The following is a 25,651-nucleotide window of genomic DNA, read 5'->3' on the forward strand; positions in this document are numbered from 1 at the left end:
CCCCCCCTCTGACTCCTGTGCAGGGACCCGCAGGGAGGGTGGGTTCATGCACCCTTGATTCCGGGCTCTGGAGCCAAATGGATAAAGCCAAAGTCTCATGGCTCAGTTACCTCGGGATCCAAGGGTTCCTCTTCTGCAAGATGGGGAAAGATAACACCCCGCCAGAGGACTCAGTGAGATGAGGAGTGTGGCTCTAGGACAGACGGTGGCACCGAGTAAGGGACTCAGGAAAGGATGCCATCACAGCAGCTTTCCCGACAGGACAAGCCCTCCCAACACAATGGCAGGGAGCATGGGGCCCAGGGGAGATAGGACATCTCTAACCCTGACTCTAAGACCCTGATGGTCTCTTGAAGCCTCAAGCTTGGGCGCCCAGTGCAAGTCCTTCAGTGTGCGACCAGCAAGTGACTCTTGGAGCCAGAGCGCGTCTCCTCTCCCTGAAGGGCTGAGAGGCTACGCGTCTGAGCAGCACCTTGACTAGGTCCTGGGCTGGGTGATGGGGTGAGGGTGAGGGGCTGGCTTTGCTGGCTGTTCACCTATTTCCCTCATTAGCTCTGGGAATGTCTTGGGCAAATTGTTTAACGTGTTTGAGCCTCCGTTTCCTTGCCCCTCACCCTCATCCTAACTCTAACTCTAACCCTAGAGAAAGTAGGGATATTGATGCCCATCCTGAAGGGCCACTGTGTCCCCATACACAGCAGTATTTCTTGAACGTTTATGACTATAATCCAAAGAATAAATCCATTGTACCTCATCACCCAGGACACACATGCCCTTATCCCACTTGTAGTCAATCAATTCCATTCTATTTCTCAAAAACTAACTGGGACTTCCCTGGTGGCACAGTGGTTAAGAATCCGCCTGCCAATGCAGGGGACACGGGTTCGAGCCCTGGTCCGGGAAGATCCCACATACCGTGGAGCAACTAACCCATGTGCCGTACTACTGAGAGCCACAACTACTGAGCCCACGTGCCACAATTACTGAAGCCCACGCGCCTAGAGCCCGTGCACCGCAACAAAGAGTAGCCCCTGCTCACCGCAACTAGAGAAAGCTTGCGTGCAGCAACGAAGACCCAACACAGACAAAAATTAAAAATAAAAATAAATTTATTTAAAAAACAGAAAAAACTAAATAAATAAATAAAATAAAAAAGAAAGACTTGTCCTGATCATTGAAATTGGTTTCACAACCAACCTTCTAATGGATACTGACCTGCAGTTTGATCATCACTGATTAGAGCCAGAGGTGGACTTACCATGGTGTTAAAGAGGGGTAAGCTTCAGGCCCCTCATTTGCATTTATGTGTCTAATTTTGTATTTATAACTTTGTTTTCCTTTTCTTAAAGAGAGTCCCCCAAATTTCATAAGCTTCAGGTCTCACAAAACCTGGATCTGTCCCGGTATAACTAAACCTGAGACCACTTTTCCAGCAATTACTGTGTGCTAAGTACTGTGCTTAGAGCTTCAGGAGTATTATCTCCTTTAACCCCTAGCACAGTGTGCCAGATGCTATTTTACAAGTGAGCCAACTGACACCCAGAGAGGTTCAGTCGCTTGTGTAAGGTCACACAGCTAACGCGTGGTGGAGTTGAGATTTGAACCGAGGTCATTCTGATCCCAGAGTGCCTTGTTCTCAAGTTCCCTACTGTGAAAGTCCCTGCCTAGAGCCACGCTAGGAATAAGGAAGCAGTTTAAGAGATGCTAATGTCCTTCATTCTGCAGCCCCCAGTAGGTGCCTCTGATCCCCTCTTGACCAGCACAGACATGCTCAGGGCTGAGCATTCCAACTAGAGTTGCCAGATTTAGCAAATAAAAATGAGGATGCCCAGTTAAATTTGAATTTCAGATAAACAACAGATAATTTGTTAGGATAAGTGTATCTCGTGCAATATTTTGTTGGCATTTCCAACAAAAACATGCCTTCCTTCCATCCCCACCCGCACGAGACCTAAGACCGGGTCTTAGTAACTGGGTCAGGGGCTCCAGGTGGAATGCAGGGTGGGGAGGTGGAATTAAGCAGACTAATAAAAGGCCAGGGACAGAGAAGGAACCTTGGATGAATTGGGTGCTGAGTGCCCCGTAAAGAAACAAGGATGTTCTTTGAAGGATTGAGATGTAGGTTTCTACATCTCTCCCCAATTTGACTCCCCAAACTTGTAGACCCCCTTAAAAGCATGCTTTTCAGACTGGAAAAGATATCTAGAAGATTCGAGAAGGTATGCCAGGGAGTCCTGGAAGCCACAGGTTAAACGCAACACATCCCCCTACTTGACTAACATTTTTACCTGAGGATGCGGTAGGAAAACCATTATTTGATATTAAAACAAATAGGCATGGGATGGAGTAGGATGCAAACGGCCAGGAATGTTTAAGATAAAACCTGCCACTTAAAAGAAAGTTAAGAATGGCAGGCTAAAGCGTTTGCCCCGGACTCCCGGGGGAGGGGCGCCATCACCCTCCTCTGCTTTGGGGGGTTCTCCATGGAAACGGGTGAGAACTGCTGCGGGCAACCCTGGAGTCCGCGCGCTGGCAGCAACGCCACCCAGGCCTGCGCGGAGAGAGGGAGAAAGTGAAGCTGGGAGTTGCCACTCCCCGGGACTTGCTGGAATGCGGTTGGAGGGGGTGGGGTGGGGGGGACGAGCTGCGAGCGCGCTGGCTCCCAATCACCGGAGGAGGAGGGGGTGGAGGAGGAGGGCTGCCTTGAGGAAGTACAGGAATGAAGTTGTGGAGCTGAGATTCCTCTCCATCGTGCCCACAGAGCCGAGAAGACCCCCCGAGGCCGCCGGCCGCCCCTGCACTGGGTGCTCTTTCCGGCGCGAGCGCCCGGCCCCCTCCCCTCGCCCGCCCGGCGCCCTCGCCGCCTGGTCTAGCCGGAGCCATGGGGACGGAGCCGCAGTGAGCACCATGGAGCTGGCGGCCTGGTGCCGCTGGGGGCTCCTCCTCGCCCTCCTGTCCCCCGGAGCCGCGGGCACCCAAGGTGGGTCTGGGGTGGGGAGGGCAGGGAGCGGCGACGGGCCCGTGCAGCCTGGGACCCCCGTCTAAATCCCTGGTCAGACGGGAACAGAGGGGCCATCGGAGCTTCCCGACCCGAAGTTTCGGACAGTCCGGGGGCTCAGAGCCGCCAGCCCTCGGGCTCGGAGGGACCAGAGGAGGTGGGGCAGGGGGACGATTACACCGGAGCGGCTCTAGACGTCCCATTCGAGGGACTTGTGCTTTGCAGACCCCGCGACGGCTCCGGAACTTGTCAAAAGAGGTCTCTGCAATTGTTCAGAAAGTTTCCCTCAAAGGGTGTATAGCAGGGGGTGTGTGTGTGTGTGTGTGTGTGTGTGTGTGTGTGTGTGTGTGTGTGTGTGTGTGTGTGTGTGTGTGTGTGTGTTTCCCCTTTCTTGAGCCCCCTCAAGCGCCTCTCTCAAAGCCTTTCCAGTTGGCAGCGTCCGCCTCCAGACTGGACTGGGCTGGATTCCTGGGGGTCCCTTCTGCCCGGCCCCCTCCCCGCCCCCTTTCGGCCGACTGGGTTGAGTTACTCCAGCTTCTGGCACGATCGGGGTGTGGAGGGGGGAGGTGGGGAAAGCAACCTGTCCAGCCAGAGCCGGGGAGCAGAGGGTGGCCAGTCCGACTGCAGAGTTGCCTCACGCCGGAGACTGGCGTGGGGGAAGGGGGAGACGTTTGTTTTGAACAAGTCTCGTTAGGGCCGACTTAGGGCTCTGTGCTTTGTGACTTGGAGAGCGTGGGTCACGGCGGGGTGGCGGTGGGCTTCCTGGTCTGGGACATAAAGTGGGAGGGTTCTGAGGGATTCCTGGGCACTTGGAGGGAGGGGGAGGGTAAGGAACGGGGCCAGATGCGGGTATGCCGAGGGCCGGGTTGTCCTGCCTTTTCCTTTGGGCTGTGTATGGGGAAGGGTGCTGGGGTGGGGTGCAGTGTGTGTCTTGCCCTATCTGTCCGTCTGGGTGCGATAACGGTGAAAGCTAACGTGTACTGGAAATACACTGTGTACCAGGTGCTGTGCGTGTTTTGTCTGGGTTCCCTGCTTTCATCCTCAGAACAACCCTGTAAGAGAAGTCCTAACTAGTGTGCCCATTTTCCAGGCTTGAAGACCCGGGCTTCAAGAGGTGAAGTAAGCAGCAAGTAATTGGTGGGTCCCAGATTGGACCCCAGGCAGTGCAACCCCCAACCACAGCTTCAAAATCACTATATTCATCTGCCCTGAACACTGGGGGGGCCGCTGCTGCTCCCTACATCGCCTGGTTGTGAGAAGACAGAATGAGAATGTTCTAGGAGTAGTGCGTGGTCTTCATGGATCAGGGAGTCTGGAGAAGGGGTGGGTGTCGGGCTGTCTGTGTGTTGCCCGAGGGCCCCCTCTGTCAGAGCTCTGCTGTGTTATCTGAGGGATGTCTATACTAGGGTGTTCTTGAGTTGTGTGGTCTGTGTGTTTGTGTGTCTGGCCTTTGTGTGACCAAACGGCAGTCTCCCTGCTGAACTCTGCCCTCTCAAGGAACTCCCTCAAGAGCTGCTGTGAATAGCGGGAGGTGCCCCCGCGCAGCCTTCTCTCTGAGGAAGGAGACTCCTCTTTCCCAGGAGCCTCCCCTTCCCCTCCGTGTTTCCCAGGCAGGCGTCTTCTCCCCTGACCTTCTGAGAAGCGTGAGGTGAGGCAGGCGAGGCTGGGCTGTCAGGCTGAGCCGCAGCCCTCCTCACCTGGGCCTGGGAGTCGAGCAGGGGGAGGGCGGCTGGGTTGTTGCAGTGCTGGGATCTGAGGGGTCGGTTCTCCCGCCATTGACAGGGAGCTTCTCAGGTCTTCCTCACCCCTCCGCCTGCAGTGCTGGGTGCAGAGAGAGGTGTTGGGTGTGTTGTGCAGGGGAATGGCTAAAAGCAGAGCCCCACTCAGCTGCCTCTAGCACGCCCGGTATATGCCAGGGCTGAGGGCTGGCGCAGGCATGTGGGGGAAAGGGAGATGGGGAAGGCCCAGAGGGTTGGGATTTTCTTTTCTTAGAGGTCAAGGTTTTGTAAAGCGCAGCAAACACATCTTGCAGAGCTCATAGTTTAATTCCTGAATGATTCTCCCAACAGCATCCTTCTTTTTGCTATATTCAGGGAAAGTAACCTCATTTTAATATTCAAGAAAAAAAATAATTGAAAGATAGGATCAAATGCCGAAAGAGAAAATGCATTGTATTACAAAGTCAAACACAGAGCACTGTTAATTTTCTCTGGGTTTGGAATTACCCGGACTCCTGCTATATGAACTTCTCTTGCCTTAACTTTTAGAAAAGTACAGCGTGCTTCCTATTTGCCTGGTTCTCATCCATTACAGTTTCATTTCATCTCTGCAACAATCCTGTGAAGTAGGTGCACAGATGAGGAAACTGAAGTTCAAAGAAACGAAGTGACTTAGCCAAGGCTTCCCAGCGACCCAGTCATGTCCAGGGCATTTTTAGACTCTGACGAGGAGGCATTAAGAGTTGACCAAAGTCTTATTCCCTTCGACAGGAATGGGTTAAGCAAAGCCTCAGGGGCATTCAGGTGGTCAGACTCCGGTAGAGGTGCTATTTTGTTATTTAGGTGAATGACCTCCCTTATCTAGGCTTTAGAAAATGAGGGTGAAGAAAATGAGGGTGAGCTGCTCCTCGCCCCCCACCAGGTTCCCTCTTGGCTTTGGAGTCCTCTCCTTCCCTGTACCAGCCGATGTCTGCCTTCCTCTTGGGCCCTCCTGACATGGCAGGGGACTGAGGGTAGGACCAGGCCAGAGGCCAGTGGGACCTACAGGGCTACGGGTGAGGGAGGGACCAGTGTCGGGCTGGGGCTGGGGAGCTGGTGTAGGGCCAGGCTGGTAGTGCCTGGCCCTGGGTGCTGGGATGACCTGGAAAGAGATCCCCCTCCCTGCCCTGTGGGAAACCCCTCTGGGGTGACACCCCTATCTCTTAATAGGCCACCTCTCCTCCCCACCCCTGGGAAGAGAGCCGAGACGGGGTGAGGGGTGCGTGCTCTCTTAAGGAGTGGGAGAATTATTATAGCCGATGTTGTGTTGCCCCAGCTCTGTTTACAAAGCCTTGTCACGTTTACAGACTGTTTCTTGATTCATCACCTCATTTAACTCTCGTGTAATTTCTCTGCAGAGAGTAAGAGTTGTCATCATCCCCCACTCACAGTCAAGGTCAGGTCAGTAAATATTCACTGAGTGCCTGCTAAGTCACAGGCACTGCTGGACGTAGAGGTGAATCTGATTTGACCTCTGCCCTCGAGATCCAGGGACTTGATCAAGGTCACACCGTGAGTGGCCCAGCTAGGGTTGTGGCCTAATGACCTGAGCCCTGGCCCCAGGCGTGTGTGGTGGGTGAGTCCTGGTGTCACTGGAATGGGCTCTGGCCCCACGGGTCTGGGGGAGGTGAGCTTTGGGGATGCAGGCAGTGTTCATGGAAACCAAAGGAAGTGTTGGCTTTCATGCTGGTGAGCGAGAGAGGCAGCTGGGGCTGAAGGCTGGTGGGGAAGAAAGAACCCACTTGAGAGCCCCCCAGAGCTGGGACCTGACCACTAACACCCAGCTAGAGGGACATGGCGGCCGTGACCAGCCTCTGAAGAGAGGGCTGGACATGGTGACCTCAACTGGTCCCTTTTGGTTTGGAGAGTCTTGATTGGAGTTCATTTATTTATTCATTCATTCATTCATCCCGCAAACACTTATCCAGGGCCCACTGTGTCCCTGGCTCCGGTCACACTGACTGCCCCAGAGATCTGGAGGGCGAGGCTCCCGAGGGACAGGTGCTCCGGAGACAAAGCGCTCCCCTGTGTGGAACAGGACCTCCTACCCCCGCCCCAGAAAATCAGTGGGGGGCAGAGTGGATATGGGGACCATGGCGAGGACTGGGGAGGGGGAGATGAGTGAGGAGATGGGAGGGGGAGGGAAGTGTGGAGGTAGAGGAGGTGTCAGGTTGGAGGATATTAGCCCCCAAGCCTCCAGCTCCCTGGGAGTAGGTCTCAGGCTCCCAACGTTACCACCTGTTGCAAACATTTAGTCTGAATCAGACTCAAAAACGGACACAAACAAACTCGTGGGGCGGGGCTGCTGCTCCTTCTGGTCCTCCTACCCAGCTCAGCCACTCGGCCCTGCCCGAAGCCTATAATGTAATCAGTGGCATCAACAGAGCTGGTGTGTATTTACCTTTGAACAGGGTGTGGGGAGGGGTGTGTGTGCAGTTAGGTCTAGTGGAAGGAATGTGGGATTTGAAGTCGGCGCAGACTCGAGTTCAAATCCTCCCTCTATTGCTCACAGGCTTTCTGATCTGGGGAGAATAACCCCTGGCAACCTCAGTTTCCTTCTTTGCAAGACCGAGGTTGTAGTCGCAGCCTCTGGAGGATGAGGCTCCACCCGGAGTGCCTGCCGAGCTCTCCCTTGTTGTTTTCCTATTGCCTGGCTACCGCAGCTGGTGTCCCTTCGAGGCGGCAGAGGGCACAGGGCGTGGAGACGGGCCCCTGCCCCGGGCTTGGGCCAGGGCCTTGGGGTCTGGGCCTGGAGACAGCTGTGCCTGCAAAGCAGCTGAAGCTGCCGAGGCTGGGGGAGGTCCTGGCAGCGGGCGTTATTTTGGGCCTGGCCTGCCATCCCCGGCTCCTGTTTCTCTTGGGAGTCTGGGGGGAGGGACCCTTGAGTTCTATTTCTGGGTCCTCCCATTCCTCCCTCTTTGCTTCCTTCCCTATCTGGCCAGAGGGGTGGGAACAGAGACCGCTCTAGGTGCTCCTGGGAGGCTGCCAGCTAGTGGCCATTGGCCCAGGCCAGAACCCTGGGGGCTTGTCCCACCAGCCTTTCCCCCGATTTCTGGAGGCAGGGGGTATCTCTGATTACCCCCCAGGATTTGACCCTAGGCTCCAAGCTGCTGGGAGAGCAGGGGATCAGACCCCAAAGTCAGCCACTGTGCTGTCCCCCTGAATCTGCCCGTAGTCCCTGGGAGGTGGAGTGGGGACCAGCAGGAATTCAGGGCAGCTGAGGCACCTGTGGATCTGGGGGTGCACCCCACCCACCTCCCCCGGCACACCCTCCTGGGCAAGATGTGCCAGGTGATTCATCTTCTCACCAGAGCAGAAAAACGGGTTTAACTGGGCACTTTAATCGCCCCCACTGCTGGCAAGCATGGCGCCAGCTGTTGCCCAGAGCGCCCCCTTACCCGGGCTAGTGTACCCCTTCTAGTATTCCTGGGCTTAGTGAGTACTTCTGGTCTCAGGGACACCGGGCTGGAGTCCAGGTGGACTGGGCGGCAGTTCATCTTGACGCCCCTTGGCCGGTGGTTGGCACCAGGCAGGTACACAGGGCTGACGTAATGCCCTTGTGGCAGGAGTTTCGTGGCGTAGATTCTGCCAGCTGGTTCTGGAGTCTTGCGCTGAGGAGGTGGCAAGGGTGAGGTACCAGCGTAGGAGCCTTTGGAGTAGGCGGCACTCTGGCTCAGCATCTGCAGCTCGGGTCCGGATGCCCATAGTTGGGATCTGATGTTCCTTTTCTCTGCCTGGGGGAATTCCAGAAGTCCCTGCAGTGACCAGGACCCTGGTGGTCCCCATGCCCCAGCTATGACTCCAGCTGACCCTCCTTCCCCACTTTCTGGGTGGCATTGTGGGGGTGGGTACCCCTTGCCAGGAGGTTGGCACGTGGGTGGCGTTGTTTGTTCGGGACAGGGTCAAGGGGTATCCAGAGGATTCATGATTCATCATCGCTTCTCTTGGGGGATTTTTACCCGTTGGCCCTGAGTTGTGCCTTTGGGACAAAGGGAGGCTTTCTTTGCCAGCCAACACTCTGGATCAAACGGGCAAGTCCCTAAGGCTGGCACAGCGAGACGCCCTCTGGACGCACAGGATGGGCCGAGTCAGGGGAGCTTCTCCCCTGATGTCCCTCCTCTTCCCAGATTTGCAAACTTTCTTTTGCTGTTGCACGTTCTGTGGGTACAAGCGACACAGGAGGAGGGATCCTTCCGTTGTGCTTTCTCGCTGTCTGCGGTGGCATGACTCTGGCGAGTAGGTTGGCAGAGGTGGCCAGGTTGGCAAAGCTCACTGGGCAGTGCCCTCTGACCCATCTTCTCTCTCCTGCCAGTGTGCACCGGCACAGACATGAAGCTGCGGCCGCTGGCCAGTCCCGAGACCCACCTGGACATGCTCCGCCACCTCTACCAGGGCTGTCAGGTGGTGCAGGGTAACCTGGAGCTCACCTACCTGCCCGCTAATGCCAGCCTCTCCTTCCTGCAGGTGAGGCCCATGGGCAAAACCCAGCCAGGCCCTGTTTCCTGCTGGGCTGAGCCCTCTGCTTGCAGATGGGTGGTAGAAGAGTGTTCCCCACCCTGTATTTCCTCTTTTGTTGTGGCTCCTCAACTGGGAAGTCCTTTCTGTTGTCTAACCCCCGTCCATCCTACTGCAAGACCAGTTGACTCCTTCTCTACAACGTGGCTGGCCATGGACATCTCTGGGTGGAATGCACCCGTTCCTCTGCTAAATTTTTTGCTCTCTTGCCAGCATGATCACCTTCCATTGTCCAACTGCCCCAGCCACTGTCCCCCTCCTACCCGGAGTAATGCAAGGGCTGGCCGGTTCCCGGTCCAGTTCTGCCACTGACAAGCCATGTGAATGTGATCTAGGCCCTTGGCTTCACTGGATCTCAGTTTCCCTATCTGTATATTGGGAGCAACAGACATGCTTGAACTCCCTGGGGGGCCCATTTTGAAATCACATGGAAAATGTATGTGAAAGGGTCAGGAGCAGGACACAACCAGCCTCTGCGTTGTGTCCATGGTGCCCTGGAGCGGGGCCTCAGGTGCGACGCTTAGTCTGTCAGATCACAAACATCACCTCGTCCAGGCCTTTCCTTTACAGATGAAGAAACTGAGATGCAGAGAGGGTGGGGTGCTTGCTTACAGTTTACAGAGTGTTCCCCCACCCTTTTCTTTCTTGATCGTACTAGAATCTGGTTCGGGGATGTGGGGAGTGGCCTTGATCTCCATTTTATGCCTGAGGGAGCAGGACTGGTCAGTGGCTGGGGGCCTTGCCCAAGATCCCCAAGCACAGGGTAACCTGGAGGAGGCCTTGTGCGGGGGGGCGGTGGTAGTGGTCCAGGGCCTGGACCTGCCTTAGCCCTACCCTACCCTGTCCCCTCCCAGGAGATCCAGGAGGTGCAGGGCTACGTGCTCATCGCCAAGAACCGAGTGAGTCAGGTCCCCCTGCAGAGGCTGCGGATCGTACGAGGCACCCAGCTCTTTGAGGACAACTATGCCCTGGCCGTGCTGGACAACGGAGGCCTTCTGGAAGGTGCCCCCCCTGCTGCACGCGCTGCTCCGGGAGGGCTGCAGGAGCTGCAGCTGCGAAGCCTCACAGGTGCTCATCCTTATCGTTGAAACTCCCTGCTGGTCATTGAGAACTGACCAGGGCCCCTGTCAGCCATGGGGATGCTTCGTGTGAATAAGAACTGGGGTCCCTTCCGGATGGATGCAAGTGGAGCTAGGGGAGGCGCCCTTGTGAGGATTCGAAAAAGATTTCCCTTCCTCCCAGGAAGTCACAGCTTGTGCCAGCCCACGTAGCTTGATAGGATGCAGGCTGGGTTTTTGCCCACTTCCTGGCTGAATGCACACGTACAGTGAACAACCTGTGTAACTGTACGCGGCAGCCTTGGAGCTGACGGTGTCCCAGACTCTGAGAGCCTGGTGCTTTACCTGCATAACCCCATTTCAGTCGTGCTTTAATCTTGCAAGGGAAGCATCAGTGTTATTCTCGTTTTACAGATGAGAAAACTGAGGTTTACAGAGGATGAGTGACTTGCTTGAGGTTACACAGCGAGTTAGTGGTGGTGAGGCTGGATTTCACACTCTCTTTTAACTGCTAAGCAATGTGCCCAGAGTAGAGGTGGAGGAGGGGAGACAGTGACACGGACAACTCACTCTGCCCCGGATCTCCGTTTGTTCACGTGTGGGGTGGTGTTGGTAGGGCTAAGAGATGCCGAAGGAGTCTCCTCTGCTCCCTGAGGAACCTGGGGCGTGTTTAAGAGCCCCATTCCCCTTTTAGAAGGCAGGCAGGCCCCGAGGGAGGTCAGAAGAGGACAGATGAGGGAAGAAGCACCTGATTATTGCCCGCCCCACAGAGATCCTGAAGGGAGGGGTCTTGATCCAGCGGAACCCCCAGCTCTGCCACCAGGACACGATTGTGTGGAAGGACATCTTCCACAGGAACAACCAGCTGGCCCTCATGCTGATAGACACCAACCGCTCACGGGCCTGTAAGCCACGCCCCTCGCCGCCTGCAGCCGCCTCTCTTTCTCACGCAGCCCACCGACCCCAGACTCCTGGCTTACTCCACGCCCCCCGCTGCCGCTGCACTAACACCACCCATTTCCTCTTTCTCTGTGTCTCTTCATCTCTGCGGTTCTCTGCCCTGTCTCCCTCTGCTTCCAGACCGTGCCTCCGGTTTCGGAGTCCTCTCCTCCTGCCTGCATCTCTCCCTCACTGTGCATGCTGTCTCCCGGTCTCTGTCTCTCTCACTGCCGTTCTGTGTCTCTCCCCAGGCCCACCCTGTTCTCCAGCTTGTAAAGCTCCCCACTGCTGGGGAGAAAGTTCCAAGGACTGTCAGAGCTGTGAGTTACAGGGAGGCCCAGAATCTGGGGGCAGGGGCTGGGTGGGCATAAAGGTGACATGGCGGGTGGGTGCCAGGCCTCGGCATCGTCCCTGAGGCAGGAAGTCTCCCCAGAAGGTGATGCTGGTGAAGGGGCCCGGTGCCTAGGCTGCCGCCCAGCCCTCATCCTGCCCTTTGCCCAACAGTGACGCGAACCGTCTGTGCCAGCGGCTGTGCCCGCTGTAAGGGCCCGCAGCCCACCGACTGCTGCCACGAGCAGTGTGCTGCCGGCTGCACGGGCCCCAAGCACTCTGACTGTCTGGTACGTGCCCCCGGCGCCCCAGCCCTCGGGGTGCAAGGGGAGGGGCGTCCCGCCTGGTGCTGCCCTTAACCCTCTGGCACACCAGGGCAAAGCAGCCCAGTGCCCACCAGCTGCCTGTCCCCCAGGCCTGCCTCCACTTCAACCACAGTGGCATCTGTGAGCTGCACTGCCCAGCTCTGGTCACCTACAACACGGACACCTTCGAGTCCATGCCCAACCCCGAGGGCCGTTATACCTTCGGCGCCAGCTGCGTGACCACCTGTCCTTGTGAGTGCCGGGGAGAGACGTACTTTTAGTAGTTTTGCTGGGGACTTTGGTTTATGTAAATGCAAGCACGTTGTGAGTACTGTCCGCCCCTGGCTTTGGAGAGCTGGTCACGGCAGTTCGTACTGAGCTGCCTCGTTCTTTCAACAGCAGTGGAGCAGGTGGCAGCACAGAATAGCAGCTAAGAGCCCACGCACAGAAGCCAGACTGCCTGGGTCTGAGACCTGGCTCTGCCCCTTATCAGTCACGTGACCTTCTTGCTGTGTCTCGGTTTCCTTATCTGTTAAGTGGGGGCCAAAATAGTCCCATCCTCACCAGGTGGTTACAAAGTTTGAATGAGTTAATATTTGCAAAGCTCTTATAACTGTGCCCAGACAATACTAAGCACCCCCTAAATGTTGATTTTTAGATAGATCAGAGTTTTATTTACTAGCTCCCCTATTTACTGATGGGCATTTAGGGACTGGCCTCAGACCTGGGGACCTCTTTCCTCCTGTCACAGGAGACAGCAGTGGGCTCTTGGGTCCTGGTTGTACCCTCCCCATGGTGGGTGAGAGTACGGAGTGTGGAGCTAGATCATTTGGGTTCACATCCTGGCTCCTCCACTTACTAGCACAGGGACCTTGAGTAATTTAAACAGAAAACTCTGTGCTTTGGTTTCCCTTTTGGCAAAATGGGAATCCAACGGTGCCTACCGCACAGGGTTGTCGTGAGGAGTGGACGAGTGTCCAGGGCTCAGATATGGTGTAAGGGCATTTCGGTATCGGTTGATATCATTCTTATTGCACTACCTGGGCATGGTCACACAGCTCATGGTGGGGCAGTGCTAAAAGGCCAGGGCACGTGGACAGACGATCTTGATCTCCTCAGACAACTACCTGTCCACGGACGTGGGATCCTGCACCCTGGTTTGTCCCCTGAACAACCAAGAGGTGACAGCTGAGGATGGAACCCAGCGGTGTGAGAAATGCAGCAAGCCCTGTGCCCGAGGTACCCAGTGGCCGCCCCCTGCATACCCAGCCTGGCCTAGCCCGCTGTGCCACCCTCCCTCAGACCCTCCTGGGACCCGGTCCTGTTCTCCCACTGACTCTGCCCCTGGCCCTCCCCTGAGCACTCCCACAAGCTCCCCCATGTCTCTGCCAATGTGAGGAGGGGGCATGTGGCCCCAGGAGGGGACTGTGGACAGGACCCAGGAGGTTGAATTCCTGGTGCTCCATGTGGAGGCTGAGGTGCCCCCTGCCCCCCTCCCCACAGTGTGCTATGGTCTGGGCATGGAACACCTGCGGGAGGTGAGGGCGGTCACCAGTGCCAACATCCAGGAGTTTGCTGGCTGCAAGAAGATCTTTGGGAGCCTGGCGTTTGTGCCGGAGAGCTTTGAGGGGTAAGGATACTCAGAGTTAAGGGTGGGCACATGGCCTGAGGCAGCATCAGGGCAGTCACTGAATCCTGAGGCCCCAGAAGTGGAAGGATTTCTCGGGGATGGCGGGAGACAGAGGTGGGAGGCCAGGGATGCAGAGGAAGCAGGTGGAAGACCAGCAGGGACTTTGGAGGGGGGAGTTTTTCTTTTTTGTTTGCTTGTCTTTGGCCGCGCCGCGCGACTTGCTAGATCTTAGTTCACCCACCAGGGATTGAACCCAGGCCCTTGACAACGAAAGCGAGGAGTCCTAACCCCTGGACTGCCAGGGAATTCCTGGGATTTTTCTCATAAATGACACGTTATCTATGAGCATGCACTTGTATGGAGGTCACACCATCCAGATAAAGTAAAATTCTCTTTGAGTTCATCGTAGCTTTATTCATAATGGCCCCGAACTGGAAATAATGCAAATGTATATCAATAGCTGAAGGAATCAATAAAGCTGACCCTTGGACATCACGGGTTTGAACTGCGTGGGTCCACTCAAATGTGAACTTTTTTCAATAAATCCGTACGGCAGTACTACACAGTCCGGGGTTGCTTGAATCCGGAACCATGGATGCAGAGGGCTGACTGTAAAGTTATACTTGGATTTTCGACTTTGTGGGGGGTTGGTGCCGTAACCCAGGCGTTGTTCAAGGGTCAACCGTAAAAGGTGGTATATCCGTACGGTGAAATTCTCAGCAGTAAAAGAAATGGCCTACTGATACGTGAAACAACATGAATGTGTCTCAGAAACATTATGTTAAGCAAAATAAGTCAGACAAGAGAGAGTCCACACTGTATGATTCCCTTTGCTCTAGAATAGGCAAAACCACTGTGTGGTGAGAGAAGTCAGAACAGTGATTGCGCCAGGGTGAGGGCCTGGAAAGGGACACAAAGGAAATTTCTGGGGTGATGGAAAGGTTCTGTATACCAGTTGGGGTAGTGGATAGGCGAGTGAATGCATTGGACAAAACTCATTAAACTGCACACTAAAAATCTGCAATTTATTGTATGTGAATTATACTTCAATAAAAATATGTATTAAAAAAGGAGAAAATGCCCTTCGACACTTTCTCCACCTTTACTCCCCTTTCTAGAGGAGACCACCCTTAACAGTTTGTGTGTGTTCTTCTAGACCGTTCATACGTATATGGATATACACGCACAGAGAAACGTAGTGTTAGTAATTTGGGGGGAAAGGTTGATTTAAAATGGGAGCCTGTTGTGAATATTGTCTGCCCCTGGCTTTGGAGAGCTGGTTATGACAGTTAGTTCATGTCCAGCTGCCTTGTTCTTTCCACAGCTGTGGAAGAGGTGGCAGCAAAAAGTAGCAGCTAAGAGCCCAGGCTGCCTGGGTTTGAGACCTGGCTTCTACCACTTACTAATCATGTGACCTTCTTGCTGAGTCTCAGTTTCCTCATCTGTTAAATGGGGGCAAAAATAGTCCCGCCCTCATAAGGTGTTATAAAGCTTAAATGAGTTAATATTTGTAAAGCTCCTATAACCGTGCCCAGCAGATACTACACGCTCCTGAATGTTAGTTTTTCGTGTGTAGTCTGGATAGATCAGGATTATATTTAATAGCTCCCATTTACTGATGTTTAGGTATTTAATTTAAAATTTTTAAATTTAATTAATAAAATAAATTATTAATAAATTAATTAAAATTTAATTACATTTTTTTAAGTTTAAATTTTAAAAAGATTTTAATTTTTAATTTCCTTAGTTTTTTTATTTTCCCTCTAACAAACGGTTCTCCTTTGCACATGCCTTTGGGAACAGGGGCCAGTGTCTCTCTAGGCCACATTCCTAGAAGTAGAATTTCTAGATCAAAGGATATAAATATTGTTTTGATATTTGCCAAGCCAGGGCCTGGGCTTTGAAGTTCAGGATGGGAACAGCCGGGCTCGATGGGCAATGGGTTTAAGTGGAGGGGAGGTTGGGGAGGATGGCAGGGCCAGCTCATGGAGGGGGGTCTTACCCACCCCCTTCTTGGCCCTCTCCTAATCCTCCTTCTAGGGACCGAGCCTCCAACACTGCCCCCCTACAGCCTGAGCAGCTCAGAGTATTTGAGTCTCTGGAGGAGATCACAGGTGAGCTCTGTCTCTCTGAATCCTGCTTCGATGGGGCTGGGAGGTCTTCGTCCTGTCCCCGCACCCCTAGCCTCACCCTGTGTCTGCAGGTTACCTGTACATCTCAGCGTGGCCAGACAGCCTGCCGGACCTCCACGTCTTCCAGAATCTGCGAGTAATCCGGGGACGAGTTCTGCATGAGTGAGCACCAGGGGAGGGAGGCCTGACGGAGGAGGAGCTGCCCCGGGAGGCCCGGGAGAAGCTCTGAGTGTGTAGGGGGGGAATGGGGGTTCTTATTCCCCGGGCACTCCAGCAGCAGCATTCCCATGGAAGTTTGCAGAGTGTGCTGGGGACAGGAGGAAGGCGAGGGCAGCCCTTGCTGAGGGGGGAGGGTCAGTGGCGGGTTGCCCCCCTGCATTTGAGCACTCCCCCTCCCACAGTGGTGCCTACTCGCTGACCCTGCAAGGGCTGGGCATCCGCTGGCTGGGGCTGCGCTCTCTGCGGGAACTGGGCAGTGGACTGGCCCTCATCCACCGCAACGCCCGCCTCTGCTTTGTACACACGGTGCCCTGGGACCAGCTCTTCCGGAACCCCCACCAGGCCCTGCTCCACAGTGCCAACCGGCCAGAGGTCGAGTGCGGTAAGACAGGGAGCCCAGCACTGCTGCTCAGGCGTGCCCACGGGCCTCTGGCAGCAGCAGTCTGGGACTTACTTGTGCGTGTGCACTGCCCGTCCCTGGTGCACCATCCTTGACATAGCTCTGGTTGGCCTGGCCTCTTGGCATGGCTTCTAGCAGGGTCCTGCCACACTGCCTTGGCATCCCTCCCTTCCCTTTCCTCTCTGTTCCTGGAACCTCAGAACTCTTTCTCTCCCTGCTTTGCGCGGCACCTATCCCCACCTCTCCAGCTCAGAGCCATGCCCACAGACTCTTCCCCCAGCTCCCTGGAGTCTCCCTTGAGAGTCCCCTCTGACCCCTTCCTCCTCACTGCAGTGGGCGAGGGCCTGGCCTGCTACCCGCTGTGTGCCCACGGGCACTGCTGGGGTCCAGGGCCCACCCAGTGCGTCAACTGCAGCCAGTTCCTCCGGGGCCAGCAGTGCGTGGAAGAATGCCGAGTACTGCAGGGGTATGCGGGGCAGAGGAGGGGGCGGCCGGGCTGGGGGGTGCACGGGGCTCCTTCCAGACCCCTTCACCGGCCGTCCTCTCCTCAGGCTCCCCCGGGAGTACGTGAAGGACAGGTACTGTCTGCCGTGCCACCCCGAGTGTCAGCCCCAGAACGGCTCAGTGACCTGCTTTGGCTCGGTGAGGTGCTGGTGCGCTCAGAGATGGGTGGAGGGAAGCAGGGCAGGGTTGGGGGTGCTGCCAGGGACCTGGCCAAGTCCAGTAAAATACCCCTGGGGAGGACTCCAAGCCCAGACCTGAACAGTAGGAGGGTGGTAGGAGGGTGGAAGGTGGCTGGGATGCTGGGGACAGCAAGAGTTGCGGACGCTGAGGCCCTTCAGACCATGCAAAGGGCCCAGGGAAGCCTGTGCCCTTGGCCGTGGCTGTGCTAAGGTGGTTAGACCTGGGGGCTTAGACATCAGGTGACCTGGATTCAAATCCAGGCCCCACTTGCATTGGCTCATTCGTAAAATGAACGTCATACTAGTACCTACCCCATTGGGATGCAGTGAGAATTAACTCAAAATAGGGTTTGGCACAGTGCCCGAGCACAGGAAAAAGGCTTCACAAGTTAGTTACTATTATTACTTGCTGTTATATCTTAGGTAATACACTCCCCCCACCCCACCAGGCCTGGGGATCAAGCTTTGAAGGTGGGGAGCTGGGTGCAGAACAGGGGCATCAGACACAGCAGGTATGGGGCTGTCCCAGGAGCAAGGTGGACAGTGCTGCTGAGTGACTGAGGAAAGCACAGAGGGGACCCAAGGGCCTGATCCTGCTGCCCTGGGGGTGTCGGTGCCAGCCCCCCACAAACCCTTCCTCCCCTCCCAGGAGGCTGACCAGTGTGTGGCTTGCACCCACTACAAGGATCCTCCCTTCTGCGTGGCTCGCTGCCCCAGTGGTGTGAAGCCTGACCTATCCTTCATGCCCATCTGGAAGTTCCCAGATGAGGAGGGCATGTGCCAGCCATGCCCCATCAACTGCACCCACTCGTGAGTCTGAGGGCCTTTTCCACGGAAAGAAAGGCTTTGTTCCAGGACCCTCTCTGGGGCTCTTATTCTAAAAGTGGGACAACTCTGCCTTTGCTTACCCCGAGACCCTTAATTTTTCATATCTTTTTTTTCTGATCACAAAAGTAACACGTGGTTAAAATTTTTTTAATTAAAGCATGAAAGTGAATAGTATTAGCAATTCTACCCCACTGTTAATAATTTGCAATATTTTTCCTCCAGCTTTTTTAATCTATGCACACACTAACATACGGATTATTATTATAACATAAAGTATATGTTTATATATTATTATTATTATTCTCCAGTTTTTATCTGTGCACATTCTAGTATATACTTCTTTTTACCAAAATGGGATCATAGACCATACATATTGTTTGGAAATTGCTTTTTCTCACTCAGCATTGCAATTTTGCTTGCAGTGTTTTTCCATGTCCTAACACAGTGATCTGCCCTGTTCTTTTTATGTTTTTCACTTAGTTGTTGTTAATTACACATGGAGTACATGCATACATTCTTGTGATACACATTTTCAGCAGTATCAAAGTATAAACACTGTAAAGCACAAGTGCCCTTTCGTCCACTCCCCCACCCACCCAGTCCCCCACCCTCCCCTCCCTGGGGAGAACCACCAGATCACTCTGGTGTGCTCTACACATTTACCTAAACGCATTTTACATTTATGTTAGGTTGAAGATTGCTGTTTTGGGAAGTCAAAAATGATCAAGAAACAGCAATTTCATCTGACTCACATATAGTCAGTTTTGGTTTCTGTGTGTGTGCATTTTTTAATGTAAACAGGATAGTACTCTACATATAGTTCTGCACTTTGCTTCCCCTCCGTCCCGGCACTTTATGTATCTTGGAGGTTCTTTCTTGTGAGCGCACATGAACCTACCTCCTTTTTTTTTTTTTTTTTAACTACTCAATCTGCTGTATGGATGTAGTATTATTTAACCATGTCCCTGTTCGAGGGATATTCATTGAACTTGTCTCCTTTTTTTGGGGGGGGGGGACGTGCAGTTTATTGCACTTGAGCTCCATGTACACGTGAGCATTTTGTACATGCCCCCTAGCGTACAGGTGTTGGCATTTTTAGGGTCTATCCTGAGAGGCGGAACTGCTGGGTCACAGTATCGTCAGACTGTCCTCGGTGCAGGTTGTGCCCAGCTACTACCCTGGCATCCTCTACAGAGGGGATAGGCAAGCTTTTGGACTTGATGCTCCTCTGGGTGCCCCCCACTTCCTACCCAAGACAGGGAGGTGCAGGGGATGCAGGTTTGCAGATTGGAGAAGGCCTCCCCTGTGGGGTGGTAGAAAGAGCCCTGGTGACCTTGAGCCCAGTTTCTGCCTTTGTCAATTAGGGATCGTAACTCAGCTACACCCACCTCTGGGGATATTGTGAGGCTGAGTGAGTGCAAGAGGTGGTTCCCAGCCTTGTTGACAGGACTCTCTCTCTTCTGCAGCTGTGTGGACCTGGATGACAAGGGCTGCCCCGCTGAGCAGAGAGCCAGGTCAGCCTGGTCCCCAGGACACATCCCATGTTGCCCCTCAGTCCCCCTCCGGCCCCTGAGTGGTCACTGCTGTAGGGAGGGGGTCTCCTGACATGACACATGTCCCTCCCCAGCCCACTCTTCCACTAAGGACCCTCCTTTCAATTAGCTTCAACCAGTGGACGGAGGACCTGCTCAGGATGCTTGGGGGGCAGGGAACAGGAAAAGATGGCGAAGACACCCAGCACCTCCCCACCCTCGAGTAGGTAGGGGTCTCCTAAGGGACACAGGCAGCCTGCAACTCCCTGGGACTCAAGGCACGTTGAGAAGAGAACGCAACTACAGCACTGAGGATGGGACAATGAATTCTTACCTGGGGTCAGTGGGAGGCTTCAAGGAGGAGGTGGCATGGGAGCCAGGTCTTGAAAGAGGGGCAGGTATGTCACTTGCATTAGGAGGAAAGCAACCAGGCAGCATGGTGAGAGGGGTCAGGACAATCTAGGACGTGTTTGCTGAAGGTTCTGCTGTGGTGGGCCACTGAGTAAGCTCAGAGGAGGGAGTAAGTCTGAATCAGGTTAGGGCAGGATCTTGGAGGGCATAGGCTCTCCCTCACCATGAGGCCACAAGCCCTGTGATGTCCATCACTGCCATCACTGGACTTGATTTCTAGGCAGTGGGGTGTTTGGGGAGAAAAACAGATTGGAGTATGTCCTAGGTAAGCACTTGTCCATGACACAAGCGTTCATTAGAGGTCTGTGATGTGCCAGCCCTTGGCTAAGCAAGGGAAGGGGGCAAGGATGACAGTGATGTAGGGTCAGCACCCAGGAGATCCTTCTATCCCAGGATGAGCTGAGTCTTGAAAGATGACCTCATGCAGAAATGATGGTCCAGGTAGAATTAACAAAGGCTGGGAGGTGTGGAAATCATGACCTATGGGTGGAAAATGTGGCTAGAATATCAGAATCACTGGGTGCACGTTCCCCACCTCATACCACAATCAGACTCTCTGGAGGGTAGGGCTCCAGACTCTTGCATACTGACAAGCTCCCTGGTGATTTTTTGTCAGGAAGTTTGAGAATCCTGGGCTAGAGCCCTGGGCAAGAGCACAGACAATTTGGAGATGTGGGTGGAGAGGGTTTTGAATGCCCAGCAAGGAGTCTGGACTTCATCCTGGAGGCAGTAAGGAGCCGAGGGAGGTTTCTGAGTAGGTGAAACAGGACGGGAGCCTGCACGTCACCCTTCCAACTTCCCTTTCCAAACGCCAGTGACCTTCATGCCCCTCCATGGGACCCCTTCATCCCTCCTGCCCCAGACTGGTCCCCAATCCCTGACCCTGGCTCCTGCCCCCAGCCCTGTGACGTCCATCATTGCCGCTGTGGTGGGCATTCTGCTGGTCGTCGTCGTGGGGCTGGTCTTCGGCATCCTCGTCAAGCGGCGGCGGCAGAAGATCCGGAAGTACACGATGCGGCGGCTGCTGCAGGAGACAGAGGTGAGGCGGCCCGAGGGCCTGTCCCGTGGCCTGTGGTCTGCAGCCCGGCTCGCGGCACTGACGCACCACCCCTTCACCCCAGCTGGTGGAGCCCCTGACACCGAGCGGAGCGATGCCAAATCAGGCTCAGATGCGGATCCTGAAAGAGACAGAGCTGAGGAAGGTGAAGGTGCTTGGATCCGGAGCTTTTGGTACCGTCTACAAGGTCAGGGGTGGGGCCAAAGTCCTGGGTGGGCGGTCCCAGAGGATGCGGTCAGGGCGGGGACGGGGGTTCTGTCTGGAAGACAGCCAGGGGCTGGGGGCGGTTCTGTTGGGTGGGGCAGTTATGTATAAGGGGATAGGGAGTGGGCTGAAATGGCGAGGTTGTTGCTCAATAATGGGGTTGGCCCAAGGGTGGGGAAGGATTGGGAGCACAAGTAGTGACCCCTTGGACGACTGCAGGTTGGATCTGGCCCACCCTCCTCCTGCTCACATCCTCCTCTCTCTGCTCAGGGCATCTGGATCCCCGATGGGGAAAATGTGAAAATCCCAGTGGCCATCAAAGTGTTGAGGGAAAACACATCCCCCAAAGCCAACAAAGAAATCTTGGACGTAAGCCCTTCCACCCTCTCCAGCTGGGAGTACAGTGGGGACCCCCTGGCTGCAGGTGTGGGCTGTGGGCTCTGTTTTCACTGGGGTTTTAGGAGACACTTTGTGATCCCCCAGATCTCTACTCTTAACCTCCTGAGTCTGTGGGCCATGGTTCTGGTTTGTGACGAATGGGGTTGGATTGAGTGAGGGTCCCCAGTCACGGCTCAGCCCTCGGGAGGGGTGTGTGGTGGTTTGGGGGCTAGTGGCTTCCCATACCCTCTCAGTGTGTACCCTTGCTCCCAGGAAGCATATGTGATGGCTGGTGTAGGGTCCCCATACGTGTCCCGCCTTCTGGGCATCTGCCTGACATCCACGGTGCAGCTGGTGACACAGCTTATGCCCTATGGCTGCCTCCTAGACCACGTCCGGGAGCACCGCGGGCGCCTGGGCTCCCAGGACCTGCTGAACTGGTGTGTGCAGATTGCCAAGGTATGCACTTTGGGGGCCGGGGCTCTGCGGGTGCCCTTGGGAGCAAGCCTCTGTCTCCACTCAGAGCTAGGATGAGGAGGTTTCCTGGGAGAGCTCTGGCAGAGCGAGGTCCACACCGATGCCTCTGACCCCAGGGGATGAGCTACTTGGAGGATGTGCGGCTCGTGCACAGGGACCTGGCTGCCCGGAATGTGCTGGTCAAGAGTCCCAACCATGTCAAGATTACAGACTTCGGGCTGGCTCGGCTGCTGGACATTGATGAGACGGAGTACCATGCGGATGGGGGCAAGGTCAGAGGAGGGAGCAGAGTGAAGCAAGGGGGGGTGGGGTCTGGCCCCTGGGAGAACTCAGAACGGCCACCTCCCCACCACACCTGGTTGGAGCACTTCCTTCTCTGCTCTCCCAGGTGCCCATCAAGTGGATGGCGTTGGAGTCCATTCTCCGCCGGCGGTTCACCCACCAGAGTGATGTGTGGAGCTATGGTGTGTGATGGGGTGGGTCGGAAGGGTGGACACAGAGCCGTGGCCCTGGGGGGGATGTAGGTAGAAGGATGAGAGCTGGGATGGAGCGAATTAATGGACACTTTAGCATGAAGGAAGGAAGGGGCTGCCAGTGCCTCAGTCTGCCAGGGACTGCGGAAAGACTGGGTATCTCCTGCCCTTGACACTGCGTCCCTCCCCTCCTTCCCCCATGGTGCCAGGCTCTTGGATAGAGCCTCTGGGGCTCAGTGCACTAACGCTCCCTCTGGTCCCCCCACCTCTTGACCCCATCTCTGCCCCAGGTGTGACTGTGTGGGAGCTGATGACTTTTGGGGCCAAACCTTACGATGGGATCCCAGCCCGGGAGATCCCTGACCTCCTGGAGAAGGGGGAGCGGCTGCCCCAGCCCCCCATCTGCACCATTGATGTCTACATGATCATGGTCAAATGTGCGTGGTTGAGCTGGGTCGGCTGCTTGGAGGAGTGGGAGGGCCTGGGTGGAGGGGCCTACAAGGGGCAAGGGAGGGGGCCAAGAGCAGGGTATGTTTAATGCAGCCTCAAAAGGGTCTCACTTCCCTTTACAGTACCGGTCCAGAGGAGCTATCAAGGACCAGCTAGAAAGAAACTTAATGCAAAATAAAAAGGGGAAACTAGTAGAGATTCTCAAAGGTTCTCTCTCAGGATCCGAGTCTGGTACCTCTTCTCTACCACCTGAGGGCTTTGGACTCTAGTAACTGGGGTTGTCTAGGCTGGGGGTGGGGGTGAGGGGCTCTGCACACAGGCTGCAGCCAGAACTGAGATGCTGGACTCCTGCCCACCCCCAGGTTGGATGATCGACTCTGAATGTCGGCCAAGGTTCCGGGAGTTGGTGGCCGAATTCTCCCGCATGGCCAGGGACCCCCAGCGCTTTGTGGTCATCCAGGTACCGGGCCTTTCCACGCCGTCCCTGCCTGTGGCTAAGATCACTCTCCCTTAGAGGGAGGAAAGGGAGATGATTCCTGGGTCCCAGGCTTCCAAGCCCAGCCCTTGCCTGACTCGTCAGAACTCTGGTACTCCCTGAGCCTCCCTCGGGAGGCTGGGCTGGGGAGAGGCTGCCACGCTCTGTCTCCCGCCTCCCCAGAATGAAGACCTGGGCCCTCCCAGCCCCTTGGACAGCACCTTCTACCGCTCGCTGCTGGAGGATGATGACATGGGGGACCTGGTGGATGCTGAGGAGTACCTGGTACCCCAGCAAGGCTTCTTCTGCCCAGACCCTGCCCCGGGCTCTGGGGGCACAGCCCACCGCAGGCACCGCAGCACATCCACCAGGGTCAGTGCCCCCTGTCACAGTGTGGTGGGTGTGTCTGGTTACTTCCCCCGACCCCAGTGGACTAGAGTCCCTTTCTCCAATGTCCCCCACGGAGGAGACCCCAATATCCCCAAGGATTCCTACTGCTTTCCAACTGTGACCCCACTCTTGTCACAGTGACTGTGTCAAACCCCGAAGGCAACTTCCTTTTATCTCTTGTGACCCTGTCACCTCCCGTGGAGTCCCCATCATGAATGACCCCCATCATGCCCTTCTCGCTCGTCCTCAGAGTGGCGGTGGTGAGCTGACGCTGGGTCTGGAGCCCTCGGAGGAGGAGCCCCCCAGGTCTCCACTGGCACCTTCCGAAGGGGCTGGCTCTGATGTGTTTGACGGCGACTTGGGAATGGGGGCAGCCAAGGGGCTGCAGAACCTCCCCCAACATGACTCCAGCCCTCTACAGCGGTACAGCGAGGACCCCACAGTACCGCTTCCTCCCGAGACCGATGGCTACGTTGCCCCCCTGACCTACAGCCCCCAGCCCGGTATGGAGTCCAGGCCCGAGCTGAGAGGTTGGGAGGTGGGGACTGGGGGTGCTCAGCCCAGGGCCCACTATGGGGGCAGGGGCAGCAGCCAGAACACACGGGCTCCTCCCCCTAACAAGCCTCCTTCTCTTGTCCTTTCAGAATACGTGAACCAGCCAGAGGTTCGGCCACAGCCCCCCTCACCCCTAGAGGGTCCTCGGCCTCCTCCTCGACCTGCCGGTTCCACTCTGGAAAGGCCCAAGACTCTCTCCCCTGGGAAGAATGGGGTTGTCAAAGACATTTTTGCCTTTGGGGCTGCCGTGGAGAACCCCGAGTACTTGGCACCCCGGGGCAGGGCTGCCCCTCAGTCCCACTCTTCTCCGGCCTTCAGCCCAGCCTTTGACAACCTCTATTACTGGGACCAGGACCCATCAGAGCGGGGCTCTCCACCCAGCACCTTTGAAGGGACCCCTACAGCAGAGAACCCTGAGTACCTGGGTCTGGACATGCCAGTATGAGCCAAAAGGCCCGGGCCGCTGAGGCCCTGCTGGCCCCTCAGGGAGTGTGGAAGGCCTGACTTATGGCCCGCGTCGGGACGAGGCAGGGAGAGGGCCCTTGGATCACATCCAGGGTGGCCTGCCATGCCAGCAATCTTCCTTCCTCTTCCAACTCGTAGGTGGCTGAGAGCCGCCCAGCCTGGCTGGAAGAGGGGGCAGCACCGGGGAGTCCTGACTGATGCTGGAGCCCTGGCCCAGCCACTAGGGTCCACTGGATGCCACAGCCAGTCTCCTTACCTGCGGGAGCAGCCCAGCCTGACTTCTTCCAGAACCTGACACTGAAGGACAGGGAAGCTGAGCCTAGGAAGGGAAGAGGCCCCAAGAGGGTGTCTAGGAACCAGAGCAGAGACTCCCTGAGACCTAGCTCTGCCCCTAAGAAGAAGGGGACAGCAGGGGACGGCAGCAGTGCCCAGATCCGGTCCCTGTACAGAGTGCTTTTCTGGTTTTGTTTTTACTTATGTTTTTTTGGTTGTTTTATTTTATTATTTTTTTTAAGATGAAATAAGGACTCGGTGGAGAGTGGGTATTGTGGAAGCGGGGTGGGGGGGCAGTCCCTGGGGTTGCGGGAGGAATGTCCCTTCTCCATACCCACTTTCTCCATTTGCAAATATATTTTGGAAAACAGCTGGACACAAGCCTATGTCTGGGATGGCTCTGAGCCATCCCTTTACTGCTCACCTCTTAACCTACATTCAGTTCATCTTGCCTGGAGGGACTGGCTAGGAATCTTCGGAAAGCTTGAATGAGGAGCCTACTGCCAGTTTCCTGGCTCCTGGGTTGGGGGAAAACTGGTTGGGATTCTGACCTGAGAGCCCTTTGATGACCAGATCATTCTTGCTTGGAAAAAAAGAAACTCCTAAGGCCACCCACCAGAATGGGGTAATTTCCTCCCTGTAGGTAGGGGTAGTCGGGGAAGGATGGAGGAAAGAAGAGGCAGTGCCTACTGTGTGACTCATTTTCCGTGCCTTGGC

The 25,651-nt window shown here is 55.5% G+C and overlaps 1 protein-coding gene across 5 annotated transcripts; it reads left to right on the plus strand.

Annotated features, from left to right (window-relative positions):
- Positions 1–2,676: 2,676 nt before the first annotated feature.
- Positions 2,677–25,365, plus strand: ERBB2 (erb-b2 receptor tyrosine kinase 2). 5 transcript variants are annotated; one of them, XM_060135411.1, is made up of 28 exons: positions 2,677–2,980; positions 9,068–9,219; positions 10,125–10,338; positions 11,099–11,233; positions 11,519–11,587; positions 11,772–11,887; positions 12,013–12,154; positions 13,022–13,141; positions 13,406–13,532; positions 15,573–15,646; positions 15,736–15,826; positions 16,066–16,265; positions 16,617–16,749; positions 16,835–16,925; positions 17,616–17,776; positions 19,261–19,308; positions 20,638–20,776; positions 20,859–20,981; positions 21,269–21,367; positions 21,482–21,549; positions 21,631–21,835; positions 21,970–22,125; positions 22,242–22,317; positions 22,617–22,763; positions 23,139–23,236; positions 23,435–23,623; positions 23,892–24,144; positions 24,286–25,365. In XM_060135411.1, exons 1-28 carry the CDS (start codon positions 2,908–2,910, stop codon positions 24,639–24,641), a joined length of 3,855 nt encoding a protein of 1,284 aa, XP_059991394.1. In that variant the 5' UTR covers positions 2,677–2,907; the 3' UTR covers positions 24,642–25,365. The 5 variants fall into 5 exon arrangements, with proteins under 5 accessions (XP_059991394.1, XP_059991395.1, XP_059991396.1 ...); XM_060135412.1 differs by having other exon boundaries at positions 20,859–20,945; XM_060135413.1 differs by lacking the exon at positions 21,482–21,549 and having other exon boundaries at positions 2,678–2,980; positions 21,650–21,835.
- Positions 25,366–25,651: the final 286 nt, after the last annotated feature.

Source organism: Lagenorhynchus albirostris, chromosome 20 (genome assembly GCF_949774975.1).
Source record: "Lagenorhynchus albirostris chromosome 20, mLagAlb1.1, whole genome shotgun sequence".
NCBI lineage: Eukaryota > Metazoa > Chordata > Mammalia > Artiodactyla > Delphinidae > Lagenorhynchus > Lagenorhynchus albirostris.

Coding starts and splice junctions, on each gene's coding strand:
- ERBB2 (XM_060135411.1), top strand. CDS start 2,908: ATGGAGCTGGCGGCCTGGTGCCGCTGGGGGCTCCTCCTCGCCCTCCTG. Junction 13,533..15,572: donor GTGCCGGAGAGCTTTGAGGG/GTAAGGATACTC, acceptor TCCTCCTTCTAG/GGACCGAGCCTCCAACACTG. Junction 15,647..15,735: donor GTCTCTGGAGGAGATCACAG/GTGAGCTCTGTC, acceptor CTGTGTCTGCAG/GTTACCTGTACATCTCAGCG.